Source organism: Ornithorhynchus anatinus, chromosome 1 (genome assembly GCF_004115215.2).
Source record: "Ornithorhynchus anatinus isolate Pmale09 chromosome 1, mOrnAna1.pri.v4, whole genome shotgun sequence".
NCBI lineage: Eukaryota > Metazoa > Chordata > Mammalia > Monotremata > Ornithorhynchidae > Ornithorhynchus > Ornithorhynchus anatinus.
The window spans coordinates 108,075,172-108,088,220 of record NC_041728.1 but is presented as its reverse complement, the minus strand read 5'-3'; the positions used below and the strand labels follow the sequence as shown (position 1 = coordinate 108,088,220).

At 50.2% G+C, this 13,049-nt stretch overlaps 1 protein-coding gene across 1 annotated transcript in view; it reads right to left on the bottom strand.

The window, feature by feature from the left end:
- Positions 1-9,376: 9,376 nt before the first annotated feature.
- ATP1B3 (ATPase Na+/K+ transporting subunit beta 3) overlaps positions 9,377-13,049 on the bottom strand; it is a 48,747-nt gene continuing 45,074 nt past the window's right edge. Inside the window, exons 6-7 of the mRNA XM_029064244.2 lie at positions 11,507-11,593; positions 9,377-10,078 (exon numbers count right to left, since the gene is read on the bottom strand). Of these exons, the coding sequence (XP_028920077.1) occupies positions 9,905-10,078; positions 11,507-11,593 (261 nt within the window). The 3' untranslated portion in view covers positions 9,377-9,904. The remainder of the gene's footprint in view (positions 10,079-11,506; positions 11,594-13,049) is intronic.

Here is a 13,049-nt window from a genome sequence, read left to right as displayed (position 1 = left end):
AAGCGGTGAAGCTGGGATTAGAACCCACAACATCTGACTCCCAAACCTGTGCTCTTCCCACTAAACCACGCTGCTTTTCTTGCCTTGAAGCCAGTGGTCAGGATTTCTACTTGATGTGGCGAGGAATGGGTAACTAATGAAGGTTACTGAGGAGAAGGGAGACGTATGCAGAAAGATGATCTGGGCAGCAAAGTGAAGTATGGATTGGGCGGGGCGGAGAGACGGGCGGCAGGGAGGTCAGCCGGGAGGCTGTTACATCGGGCTTGAAAATGACAAGTGCCTGAACCTGGGTGGTGGCTATACGGAAGGGGCAGATCAGGGAAAATCTGTGGAGGAAAAACCAACAGGGTTTAGCAGCAGATTGAATGTGGGTCAGAGCGTGGTGTTGAGAGGGAACACTCAAGGATAATGCCAAGGTTTTGACTTGTGAGTTACGGTGGATGGTGATGTTCTCGATGGTGAGGGGAAAGTTAAGTGGGGGAAAGCGTTTTGCAGAAATGACGAGTTCAGTTTTAGATTTTTTTTTTCTTTTATGGTATTTGTAAAGCACTTACTGAGTACCAGACACTGGAGTAAGCGCTGGAGTAGATAGAAGCTAATCAGGTCGGACACAGTTTATGTCCCACTTGGGGCTCACAGCCTTAATCCTGATTTTACAAATGAGGTAACTGAGGTGCAGGGTCTATATCTATATCTTCATCTATATCTTCATCACCCTATTTATTTTGTTTAATGAGATGTACATCACCCTGATTCTATTTATTTGCCATTGTTTTAATGAGATGTTCTTCCCCTTGACTCTGTTTACTGCCGTTGTTCTTGTCTGCCCGTCTCCCCCGATTAGACTGTAAACCCGTCGAAGGGCAGGGACTGTCTGTTGCCGATTTGTACATTCCAAGCGCTTAGTACAGTGCTCTGCACATAGTAAGCGCTTAATAAATACTATTGAATGAATGAATAGGGTCACACAGCTGACATGTGGTGGAGTCAGGATTAGACCCCATATCCTTCCGACTCACCGTGCTCGCTATCCACTAAGCCATGCTGCTTCTCTAGCACCGACGCACTGAGCGTTAGGCATCTTGACATCTCCCCGAAATCACCCTCACAAACCTTGGGTTCTTCTGTCTTCTTCTCTGCCACTTTTTCGAGCTATCTGGGCTCTGCCAGCAAGGAGGCAGCCAAGGAGGGTGGAGGAAGGAGGCAAGCAGGAAGCCACAGGGTGTGGTTTGGAGAGCCCCGTTGAAGGGAGTGGCCGAGGACAATACGCAGCAGTGAAAATGGTGGCAGGGTGGAGGGCTGGGGTGGGGGGCTGGGGAAGTCTGTTGGGGAGGGGCCGAAGATACCCAACTGTACCAGACCTTTCATTAACCTCCAATTTTAGAGGCGCAGCATGACTTAGTGGAGAGTGTGTGGGTCTAGGAGACAGGAGACCTGGGTTCTAATTCCGACTCCTGCTGTGGGACCTTGGGCGAGTCATTCCACTTCTCCGTGCCTCAGTTACCTCATCTGTAAAATGGGGATGATGACTGTGAGCCCCACGTGGGACAACCTGATAACGTTGTATCTACCCCAGCGCTTAGAACAGTGCTTGGCACATAGTTAAGTGCTTAACAGGCCCCATCGTTATTGTTATTCGAATCCTGGCCCCCCCCCCCACTTGCCTGCTGCGTGACCTTAGAAGTCACTTCACTTCTTTGGGGTCCCAGTGCCCCCTTAGCAGCACTGTGCATCCAACCCCATGCCCAGTGCTTACCACAGTGCTGGGCCGGACTGGGTGGGGTGAGGGCGAGCAGGCTCCCTTGGTCACCCCAACACCAGGAGCCTTGCAGTGGACAGGGCTTGGGAGTGTGATGCTATACTTTATTCAAAATCAAAAATTAAACCACCATAATAAGCTTTTGCGACTCACTCCCCAAAGCAGCAGAGAATTTGGTGTAGGTGGAGGCTTAAAACTAAAAGTAAAACAAGATGCCATTCCCGAAGTTGATATCATTAATAATAATAGTGGTATTTGATTCATTCGATCATATTTATTGAGCACCTACTGTGTGCAGAGTACTGTACTAAGCGCTTGGAAAGTACAATTCGGCAACAGAGACAATCCCTACCCGACGACGGGCTCACGGTCTAAAAGATGCCAAGAGCCGTAGTGGATACAAGCAAATCTCACTGGACACGGTCCCGGTCCCACGTGGGGCTCACAGTCTCAATCCCCATTTTACAGATGATGTAACTGAGGCACGGAGAAGTGAAGTGACTTGCCCAAGGCCGCACAGCAGACAAGTGGCAGCAGGATTAGAACCCATGACCTTTCACTCATTCATTCAATAGCATTTATTGAGCGCTTACTATGTGCAGAGCAGTGTACTAAGCGCTTGGAATGAACAAGTCGGCAACAGATAGAGACGGTCCCTGCCGTTTGTCGGGCTTACGGTCTAATCGACCTTCTGAGACCTTCTGACTCCCAGGCCTGTGCTCTATCCACTGCTAAGCTGTCTAACCGGCTGCCCCCTCCCAAACTCATAACTCTCCTGGGTGGCTTGAGAAATGGGAGGAGGTGGACATAAGGGCAGTTGATAAGCTTGGAGGCCGCAAAACATCCTTAGTTGCCGGCAGCAGCGAGTCCCATCCTGGTGTGTGTGCGGGCTCACGGTCCCCCCCGTGGCCCTGCAACGCTGGGCACCACGCGAGGCGGACTGAAGCAGTGCTGCCTAGTGGATAGAATACGGGCCTGGGAGTCAGAAGGACCTGGGTTCTAATCCTATTCCGCCACAGCCTTGGACAAGTCATTTCACTTCTCTGGGCCTCAGTTACCTCATCTGTAAAATGGGGATTGACTGTGAGCCCCATTTGGGAAAGGTCCTGTGTCCAACCCAATTTGCTTGTATCCGTCCCTGAGCTTAGTACAGTAAAGTATTATTAATTATTATTATAATTATCGTATATGTTAAGCGCTTTCTATGTGCAAAGCACTGCAAGATAATCAGGTTGTCCCATGTGGGGCTCAGTCTTAACCCCCATTTTACAGATGAGATAACTGAGGCCCAGAGAAGTGGAGTGACTTGCCCACAGTCACACAGCTATGTGGTGGAACCGGGATTAGAACCCATGACCTCTGACTCCCAAGCCCGGGCTCTTTCTACTAAGCCACGCTGCTTCTCAAGAAGATCTTCCAGGGTGAAGGTGGGAGACCCCATGGGAGGAGACATTGAAGAATCTTTTTCCTTAAAGAGCTCAGCCAAGCGGATCTGTGGATGGGGTGGGGAATGCAGACAGAGGGATAATGATGATAATTGTGGTTATTTCTTAAGCACTTACTGTGCGCAAGGCATTCTCCAGCACTTAGAACAGCACGGGCTTTGGAGTCAGAGGTCATGAGTTCAAATCCTGCCTCCGCCACTTGTCAGCTGTGTGACTGTGGGCAAGTCACTTAACTTCTCTGTGCCTCAGTGACATCTGTAAAATGGGGATTAAGACTGTGAGCCCCACGTGGGACAACCTGATTCCCTTGTGTCTACCCCAGCGCTTAGAACAGTGCTCTGCACATAGTAAGTGCTTAACAAACACCAACATTATTATTATTATTATTATTAACAGTGCTTTGCACATAGTAAGCGCTTAACAAATGCCGTCGTCAGCATTACTAAGCGCTGGGGTGGATCCCAGCAAATCGGATCGGACCCAGTTCCTCTCCCACGTGGGGCTCACAGTCTCAATCCCCATTTTACAGATGAAGGAACTGAGGCACGGAGAAGCAAAGCGACTTGCCCAACAGACAAGTGGCGGAGCCGGGATTAGAACCCATGACCTTCTGATTCCCAGGCCCCGGCCTGTCTCCGTCACGCCATGGGGGGAATGAATTATTACTGAGTGGCTGAGGCGGGAGACAGGGAAAGACTTGGGCCCAGAGGACTTCTATCTCCGGACCAGGGGTTTTCAGCTGACCCTTAGCCCCTGCCCTCTCTGGGAGCACACACGCGTGCACACACACACCATCATAAAAAAATATAATCGATTTATTTATATTAATGTCTGTCTCCCCCTCTAGACCGCAAGCTCGCTGTGGGCGGGGAATGTGTCTACTGTTGTACTCTACTCTCCCAAGCGCTTAGTACAGTGTTCTGTATACAGTAAGTACCCAATAAATATTGAATGAATGAGCCATGGCCCTTTCTAGAAGCCCCAAGGTGAGTGTGACCCTATTTAGCCTGTCTTACTGCTAATATGGGGACAGCAATGAACTGCCCCCACCCCAGGCCACCACCAGCACAAGCACCAACCCGACCCCTAAATCTCTTTGATTTTCTGTGGGTTTATTTGGGCAGGGGAGGTGGAGGAAGACGCGGCCGCGCCGGCGGAAGGAGGCTGCTGAGGACAGTCCTACCTGGGGAGAGAGAGAAAACGGGGGAGGCAGTAATGGGCTCGGCCTCTCAGCCCACCTCACCTCCCCATTACTGGTAATAATAACGTTGGTATTTGTTAAGCGCTTACTATGTGCCGAGCACTGTTCTAAGCGCTGGGGTAGACACAGGGGAATCAGGTTGTCCCACGTGGGGCTCACAGTCTTAATCCCTATTTTACAGATGAGGTAACTGAGGCACAGAGAAGTACAAACGCTGCCTGCTGTGAGACTGGGAAAAGAGGCTCCACTTTGCGGGAATTTTGCAGGACGTGAGAGAAGGAGTGTGGTCTAGTAGAAAGAGCACGGGCTCTTCTCTGGGCTTCGGTTTCCTCAGTAAAATAGGGATTCAAAAACTGTTCTCTCCGCCACCCCCCGCCTCCCCACCCAAGATCCTGAGCCTCATGTGGGACAGGGCCTAGGTCCAACCTGATGATTCTGTATCTACCCCGGCGCTTAGAACCAGTGCTTGGCACATAGTAAGCCCTTAACAAATACAATCATCATTAGGGCCTGAAAATAGTTCCTCCTCCTCCTTGATCCGTCAGTCAAATCCGTGGCATTGAGCGCATACTCTGTGCCGAACGTTGTATTAAGCACTTGGGAGAATTCAGTTGAATTAATAAGACATGATTCTTGCCCTTGAAAAGTTTACATTCTAGCCGGGCAAACAGGCATTAAAATAAACTACAGGTACGGGAAGCAAACCAGCTTAAAATAATAATTTGGTATTTGTTCAGCGCTTACTATGTGCCACACACCGTTCTAAGCGCTGGGTAGATGCAAGGGGATCGGGTTGTCCCACGTGGGGCTCACAGTCTTCATCCCCATTTTCCAGATGAGGGGACTGAGGCAGAGAGAAGGGAAGTGACTTGCCCAAAGTCGCACAGCCGACAAGTGGCAGAGCTGAGATTAGAACCCGTGACCTCTGACTCCCAAGCCCAGGCTCTTTCCACTGAGCCGTGCTGCTTCCCCAAGATATGGACATAAGGGCTACCACAGAAGGGAGGGGGTGTTATTCAATTGTATTTAAGCGCTTACTGTGTGCAGAGCACTGTACCAAGCGCTTGGGAAAATACTCTACAACAATAAACCGTGACATTCCCTACCCACAACGAGCTGTCTACCTAAGTGCTGAGGCAATGCAGAAGTGGCAATACAGCAGCGTGACCTGTTGGAAAGAGCTGAAGCCTGGGAGTCAAGAGGACGTGGGTCTTAAATGCAGCTCTGTCATTTAGTGTGACCTTGGGCATGCCACTTACCTTCTCTTGTGCCTCAGATTCCTCCTTTACATAATGGTAATTTTACACTTGTTCTCTCTCTTCATATTGTGAGCCCTGTGTGACTTCCTGTGCTTAGTATAGGGCTCAACGCATCTTAATAAACACTAATATAAGAGGAAATAGGCTCTCAATCCATTGTAAATGCTACCAGATCAGTTTCACCTTCACAACTTTAGAATCTGTTCTTCCCTCTCCAGCCAAACTGCTGCTCTACTGATTCAAGAACTTACCAACCCGCCTCGACTACTGCATCCTCCTCCTCCCTGAGCTCCCTTTTTCTTTGTGACATTAAGATCTTACTATTTGCCTGGCACTGCACTACTGGGGTAGATACAACATAATGAGTGGACACAGGCCTTGCCCCACCCGATTATCTTGCATCTAACCCAGCATTTAGAGAACAGTGCTTGGCACATAGTAACGGCTTAACAAGCACTATAATTGCGTTGGAGTAATCAGGTGGAGTTTACAGGAGGAGGAGGAAGAGTTGATGGAAGCTACTGAGGAACAGCCCGAGAGGTCGAAAGAGAACCAGGTTCCTGTGGCAGATGTTGCTGAGGTCAAGGAGGATTAGGGCAGAGTAGAGGCCATTAGATTTGGCGAGGAGGTCATTGGTGCCCTTGGGGAGAGCAGCTGCAGAATAACAACAATAACAATGTTGGTATTTGTTAAGTACTTACTATGTGCAGAGCACTGTTCTAAGGGCTGGGGTAGATACAGGGTAATCAGGTTGCCCCACGTGAGGCTCACAGTTAATCCCCATTTTACAGATAAGGTACCTGAGGCACAGAGAAGTTAAGCGCCTTGCCCACAGTCACACAGCTGACAAGTGGCACAGCCAGGATTCAAACCATGACCTCTGACTCCCAAGCCCGGGCTCTTTCCACTGGAGAAGGGAGGGTTGAAGCTGGTTTCTAGAGGACCAAGGAGAGAGGTGGAGAGGAGGTGGAAGCAACGTGGTCTCGGGGATAAAGCCCGGGCCTGGGAGTCAGAAGGACCTGGGTTCTAATCCCAGCTCCGCCACTGATCTGTGGGACCTTGGGCAAATCACTTCATTTCCCTGGGCCTCAGTTCCTTCAGCTGTACAATGGGGATGAATAATAATGTTGGTATTTGTTAAGCGCTTACTAGGTGCCGAGCACTGTTCTAAGCGCTGGGGGAGATACAGGGTAATCAGGTTGTCCCACGTGGGGCTCACACACTTTTAATCCCCATTTTAAAGATGAGGGAACTGAGGCACAGATAAATTAAGTGACATGCCCACAGTCACACAGCTGACAAGTGGCAGAGCCGGGAGTCGAACTCATGAACTCTGACTCCGAAGCCCGGGCTCTTTCCCCTGAGGCACGCTGCTTCTCCCATGTGGGACAGGGACCGTGCAACCTGATTAGCTTGTACCTACCTCAGCGCTTAATACAGTGCCTGGCACATAGGGGCTTAAACACCATAATTAAAAGTAGAGGCAACAGGCGTTAACAACCCGTTCAAGGAGCTTAGTGACGGTTAGTGAGAGAGCTAATTTTTTCCTAGTAGACGTGAGCATCTTTGAAAGCAGCAGGGAAAAACAGCTATAGGGGAAAGAGCAGCTGAGGATGGTGGTCAGAGCAAGGAAAAGAGTAGGCACAAGAATATTTTATAGGATGCAGAGGGATGGCATTTAGAGGCCCAGGTAAGAATGGTAAAATTTCGGCAGCAGGCAGGAAATGCCTTCTTAAAATGGCTGGGAAGGAGAGTTGAAGGGGTGGAGGAGGGAGTTAACCAAGTGAGATCTGGGGGGGAGGGTTCATGCTTAAAGATCTCAATTCTGTCAAGAATTTAGTCGGCAAGGGCATCAGGCTGAGAAGGGGGTGGGGGAGTTAAATCTGGAATGGTTGCTCTGGGCAGTGGGCACGGAAGGCATTAAGGGAGGCGGCGGGGGGGGGGGAGGGGAGGTTGCTGAGCAGACGAGAGGGCAGTTACAGCGGGAGCCGAAGAATGTGAGATGGACGAGGTTGGCCTAGAGCCTGGATCGCTGCCAACGACGCTCTTCCCCTCGAGTCCGGGAAGTTACGGGAGAGGGGGGGCTCGGGGTTCAGGGTGTGCATCAAGGAGTTGGCTGAGTAGGACCGCGGGTCACAGGGCTCTGTTGGGGGAGAGGATGTTTTTGTAGAGAAGGTAGGTAAAGGAAGTTGTGGTCAGAGTGGGACTTCAAAGACAGGTGTTAGAAATTGTACAGTGACTCGTGACGAGGCGCTATGCGTCAGCCGATTTCTGGGCGATTTCTTGAACCCCACAGCCCCCGGAAGCCCCAGTCTGAGCCCTCGTGTTGCCACCCCAGGGTCTCCTTCCGGCACACCCCCTCCCTTGCCCATGTTAGAAAGACATTAAACTGGGCCTCCTGATCTGCGCCTCCAAGCCAGGCTGTGAACATCAATGCGCCCATTCACTTCTAGCGGGTCTGGAGGGGCTGAGGGTGGGAGCAGGACGGACAGCTAGAAAATGTATAATGACCCACCACTTACCCCAGAAGGATGATAGGATTATAATAACAAGTGCTCTTTGGCTCACGTTAGGAGCTGTAGGCAGGGAACATGTCTGTCGACTCTGTTGCACGGTACTCTCGCAAGTGCTTAGTACAGTGCTCTGCATACAATAAGCGCTCGGCATGGTCTAGTGGAGAGCAAAGGCCTGGGAATCTGAAGGACCTAGGTTCTAACCCCAGCTCTGCCTCTCGTCTGCTCTATGACTTTGGACAAGTCACTTCACTTCTCTGTGCCTCAGTTGCCTCATCTGTAAAATGGGGATTAAGCCTGTGAGCCCCACATGGGACAGGGACTGTGTCCCACTGGATTTGCTCGTATCCATCCCAGTACTTAGTACAATGACTGGCCCACAGTAAGCACTTAACAGATACCATTATTATTATTAATAATACCATCAATTAACCCCACTGCTCTCTGGAAGACAAGACCTACAAACTGAGTTTGAAGAGGGAAGAAGCCTAAGACTTTTCTCCATGGGCCATGTTTTAATTTTTTTCTTTTTTTAAAGATAGAGCAGCTGTCTATGGAAGCTGCTGGATCCAGTCATTTCCCGGGTGCCTCTGCGATGGCAGCAGGAAGCGGAGCGGAAGCCCCCAGAACGAGACAGGAACTACCTCCCTCCTCCCCAGCCCACACCCGACGCGGTCCCCACGGTAACCCTTCCCCAGAGGGAAAACTCATTGTTTCGGTCGGAGAAAATCCCACCGCATCAGGTTACAGAGCATCGACATCCCCACCGTTTATCCACAGTTGCGCGACAGGAATCGTGTTGCGGGGACTGTCTAATTATGCCGCTCTGAATTTAGCTATACCATCAGAACAACGATTCTTTCACTTTGGGATTTCCACTTTATTGGCAAAGGGCAGGAGAATCCCAAAACAGAACCTCTTTCTCAAAACTTCCGTCTAGTTAAAACAAGACTAAAGTAAAAACATTTTTGAAAATACACTCATTCTGATGCTGCATTCAAGTTTAAATTAACATTGGCTAATTGTCTTCTAGCTTTATAATGCTGGACACAATTTACAACAGAGTCAATTCCCCCGCTAAAGTTCCCGCCCTTCCACTACTATTTTCCCCACATGCATAAGACTCCCACACCGTGACAAGCACACACACAAATCTCGATGAATGTAGCACTTGAAGTTTCCAAAAATCCATGCTAAAACACTTTTAAAATCCATGTTTATTTTGTTTTCCTTCCTTGCATACAGAACGTAGTGTCTCCACCCAATTCTCGCAGAGGTTATAAAAATCACCGTCGGTTGGTCCTGTACCATTGACTTTCGGTCACTTGATCCCTAAATCTGTGTTGGCGTTGAGATAAGACAGTTAAACCAGTGTTAAATCAATAAAATATTTACAGAGCACAGCACATTAAGCTTTAGACACTCACTTGGAGAAAATACCCCATTAGATAGAACAGGACAAAGACCACCATTATTACATGTCTGGAATCAGCTATTTACAGGTCCCTAATATGACACGTCTATGTCTGTCCACCGGTCCAATGGGCTGAGCAGAGGCAACGGCAGTGACTTGGCGGGGCTGGAACCCACGTCATCCTGGTCCTTTTCCGGCAGGAGCCGCCCCAGCCGTCTCCAAGATGGTCTCGAATTCTAGAATGGCAGGTCCAGCGGATACAAGATGAAGACAGACAACACAACATTGACTTGGTGGAGATTGGCTACTCAGACTATTCGCTCATTGTTATTTTGAAGACCACACGCCCCAAGAACTTGTCCCGATCATCCTGGTTTTTCAGGTTGGGGGATCCCATTATCTTGCACTCCACCGACACTTCCTCCTTGGTACCATTGAGGGGGCTGAACGCGACCTTGACGGCTACCAACGGCTGCAGGTAGCCCACCTGGTTGAGAGAGAGAGACACGCTTAAATAAAGATAAGGGGCAAAGGGGGAGACGAGGGAAGAAGGGCAGAAAGCAAAAGGGTGGCTTGGCCCGGCTTGCCCGCATCCAGGCCCTTTGAAATTGAGCATTCCAGCTCCAGTCTTGCCCGCACTTTCTCCCTCCAACTCCCAGTTCTCACACCCACTAGCAATGCAACCCAACACAAAACCAAATGTGAAGGCCCCAGTTTGCCGACACTATTACTGGGAGTGAGGGCGGGAATGGAGGAAAGGGGGGGTGGGAGGAGAGGAGTGAATGGAAACCTGCCCTTTACATGGAGACGGGGAAAGCGATAGAGGAAATCTGCTTCTGTAACAAGCTGATAGTGACACAAGTGAAAGGAAAAGAGAGGGAGGAGCGGTTTGGAGAGTGGGAACTTCTGGAAGGATTTGGGCAGTTTTGGTTTGTTTTTTTAAAGTCAGCCAGTCAATCGTATTTGCTGAGTGCTTACTCAGCACTGTACTAAATACTTGGGAGAGTACAATACAACCATATAACATACTCCCTGCCCACGATCTTACAGTCAGGGACCCCAAGTAGAAAACAGAAGCTGCCTGCTGAGTGGGTTGCTATGCCCTTGGAGGCTGGCAGAGCAGAGCGCTCCCCTCTGAGGGAATACAGGAACCATGAGTGAGCTAGAGAGGCATCTCTTTCCACGATTTCCCCCCGAAAAAGGCACAGCAAGGGTTATATGCACTTCTGGAGACCCGTGGACAAAGTGACTCAGTTCCCCCAAAAGGTGGGGACCCTAGCTGAGGAGCTGCTCAAAAGGCAGCACCCAAATTGCGCCATGTGGTGCATTTAGCTCCTGCAACAGTGCCAACGAATAGTATTTACTGAGTGCTTACTGTACTAAGCACTTGGGGGGGGGGGGGCGACAACAGAATTGGTAGACATGTTTCCTGCCTATGACAAGATTACAGTCTAGAGGGGCGGTGAGGCATTAATATAAAGAAATGAATTACAGTTAAGTACACGAGTGCTGTGGGGCTGAGGGAGAGTGAATAAAGGGTGCCAATCCAAGAGCAAGGGTGACACAGAAGGGTCCCCCAGGGAAGGCTGCTGCAGGCTCTCCGCTTGCCAGAAACTGCGCTGACCCTGCTCCCAGATAGGCTTTGTGCCCAGAAGAGGGTGAAAAGATCTCAGGGCAGAGGGCAGGGAGACCCAATATCAAACACACCTGTAGGTGAGCTCAGCGACCAGCAGCAGGCCCGGTCATTCTAACCTCCACAGGAAAGTGGAAACCGAGGCAGGACCGCCAACCCAACCCAAATTCAACCCCTCCACCTAACAACGATCACCATTTATCCACCCACCTGGACGTTAATCTACGTAGATCTCAGTGTTCCATTCACAACCCATAAAAGCAGCTATTCAGTTGTACTTACATGTAATTTTTTCCCATAGTAGGGATAGTATGATAAGTCAATATCTCCATTTTCAGGAAAAGAGGTGATTTGCACTTTGCTTGATTCCTGAAATGGAAAACAAGAGATTTTTTTTTAATTTCTAAAGAAAAGATGAGTAATATATGTCTCAAAACCAACAATCACACTCGATCAAAGTGGGGTGGGGCAGGGAAGGCACTTACAGCAGCCTCTCCCATCTTGGGGGGAGAGGGGGGAGCAAATTAGGCCCTCTCCCTTCTCTCTGGCTGCCCTCATGGGACTCCCCACTCCACCCACATCTGAGTACCAAACCCATCAACTACAGGCTGACAGAAGCCTTGAGATCCTGCCCCCGCCCCACCACTACCAACCCCGCAAGCTCTAGCATGAGTCTTGCTCTTTTTTGTTTTCCAGTGGTACTTTTTAAGCGCTTACTATGTGCCAGGCACTGTACTAAGCACTAGGGTAGATACAGGCTAATCGGATCGGACCCAATCCATGTCCTGTATGGGGCTCACAGTCTTAATCCCCATTTCACAGGTGAGATAACTAAGGCCTAGAGATGTGAAACGACTTGTCCAAGGTCACAGAGCAGATAAGTGGCGGAGCCGGGATTAGAACCCAGGTTTTCTGACTCCCAGCCCCGTGCTTTATTCACTTTATTCACTAGGCCACGCTGCTAACTGCAGCTATCAGCACCCCGGCGGGGAGGAACAGGAGAATATGGGGAGGGCCTGGCAACCCACTCTGAAAATTTCTGTTCTGGGATGTGACGGATCCCCTATCGGGACAGGGAAGGCCGCAGGATAACCCCTCCCGTTGCTAGAATATAACGGGTGCCCTGTGAAGGGGGTCTTCCTGGATGGGGCTGGGCAAGACAAGGGAGGTCATGGTTGGGGAAGCCCTGACACACCTACCCTCCCGTCGCCACCTGAACCCAGATCCCACCCAAATCAGTCACATGTGAAGGGGTGCCAATCTAACGGCAGCCAATTCAGAAACGGGAATCTAAAAAATGATTGAACTGGCAGTTGCTTTCTTCCTTCCTTTCCGCTCTTTTCACCCCGCTTTAGACCCCCACAGCTGCAAAATCTGGGTAGGGAAGTAGGTGTCAGGGCAATAGGTCCACTCCCCTGTGGAGGGCTGCAGCCCGATTCAGAATCCAATCGCTGACCCACACCCAGCCTGGCGCCGGTCAGAGCCCAACCCCACGGAACCGGCACCAATACAACCACACCGGGTATCCAGGGTCGAACCGAACTCATCTCCTCTCTACTTCAGGCACCCGGATTGAAAACACTCTTGAAAGCTGCCCCCTGCTCCTTCCCAGCCAGAGAAAGGCCAGTCCCCTAAGGCAGGCTCAATTTCATGTGAGAAAAGATGTTTTCTTTCCCTCACAGGGTTAGTCCTCACGGGATGCCCCCCCAGGACTTGAGAGGCATGGCCAAAGGATCTTTAGCAGGAGGAGGTGACCCCAAGGTGGGCTACAATTAGACTCTTTGGGAAAATGGAAGGGTTCTCAGTGGCAGGTGGGAAAGACCAC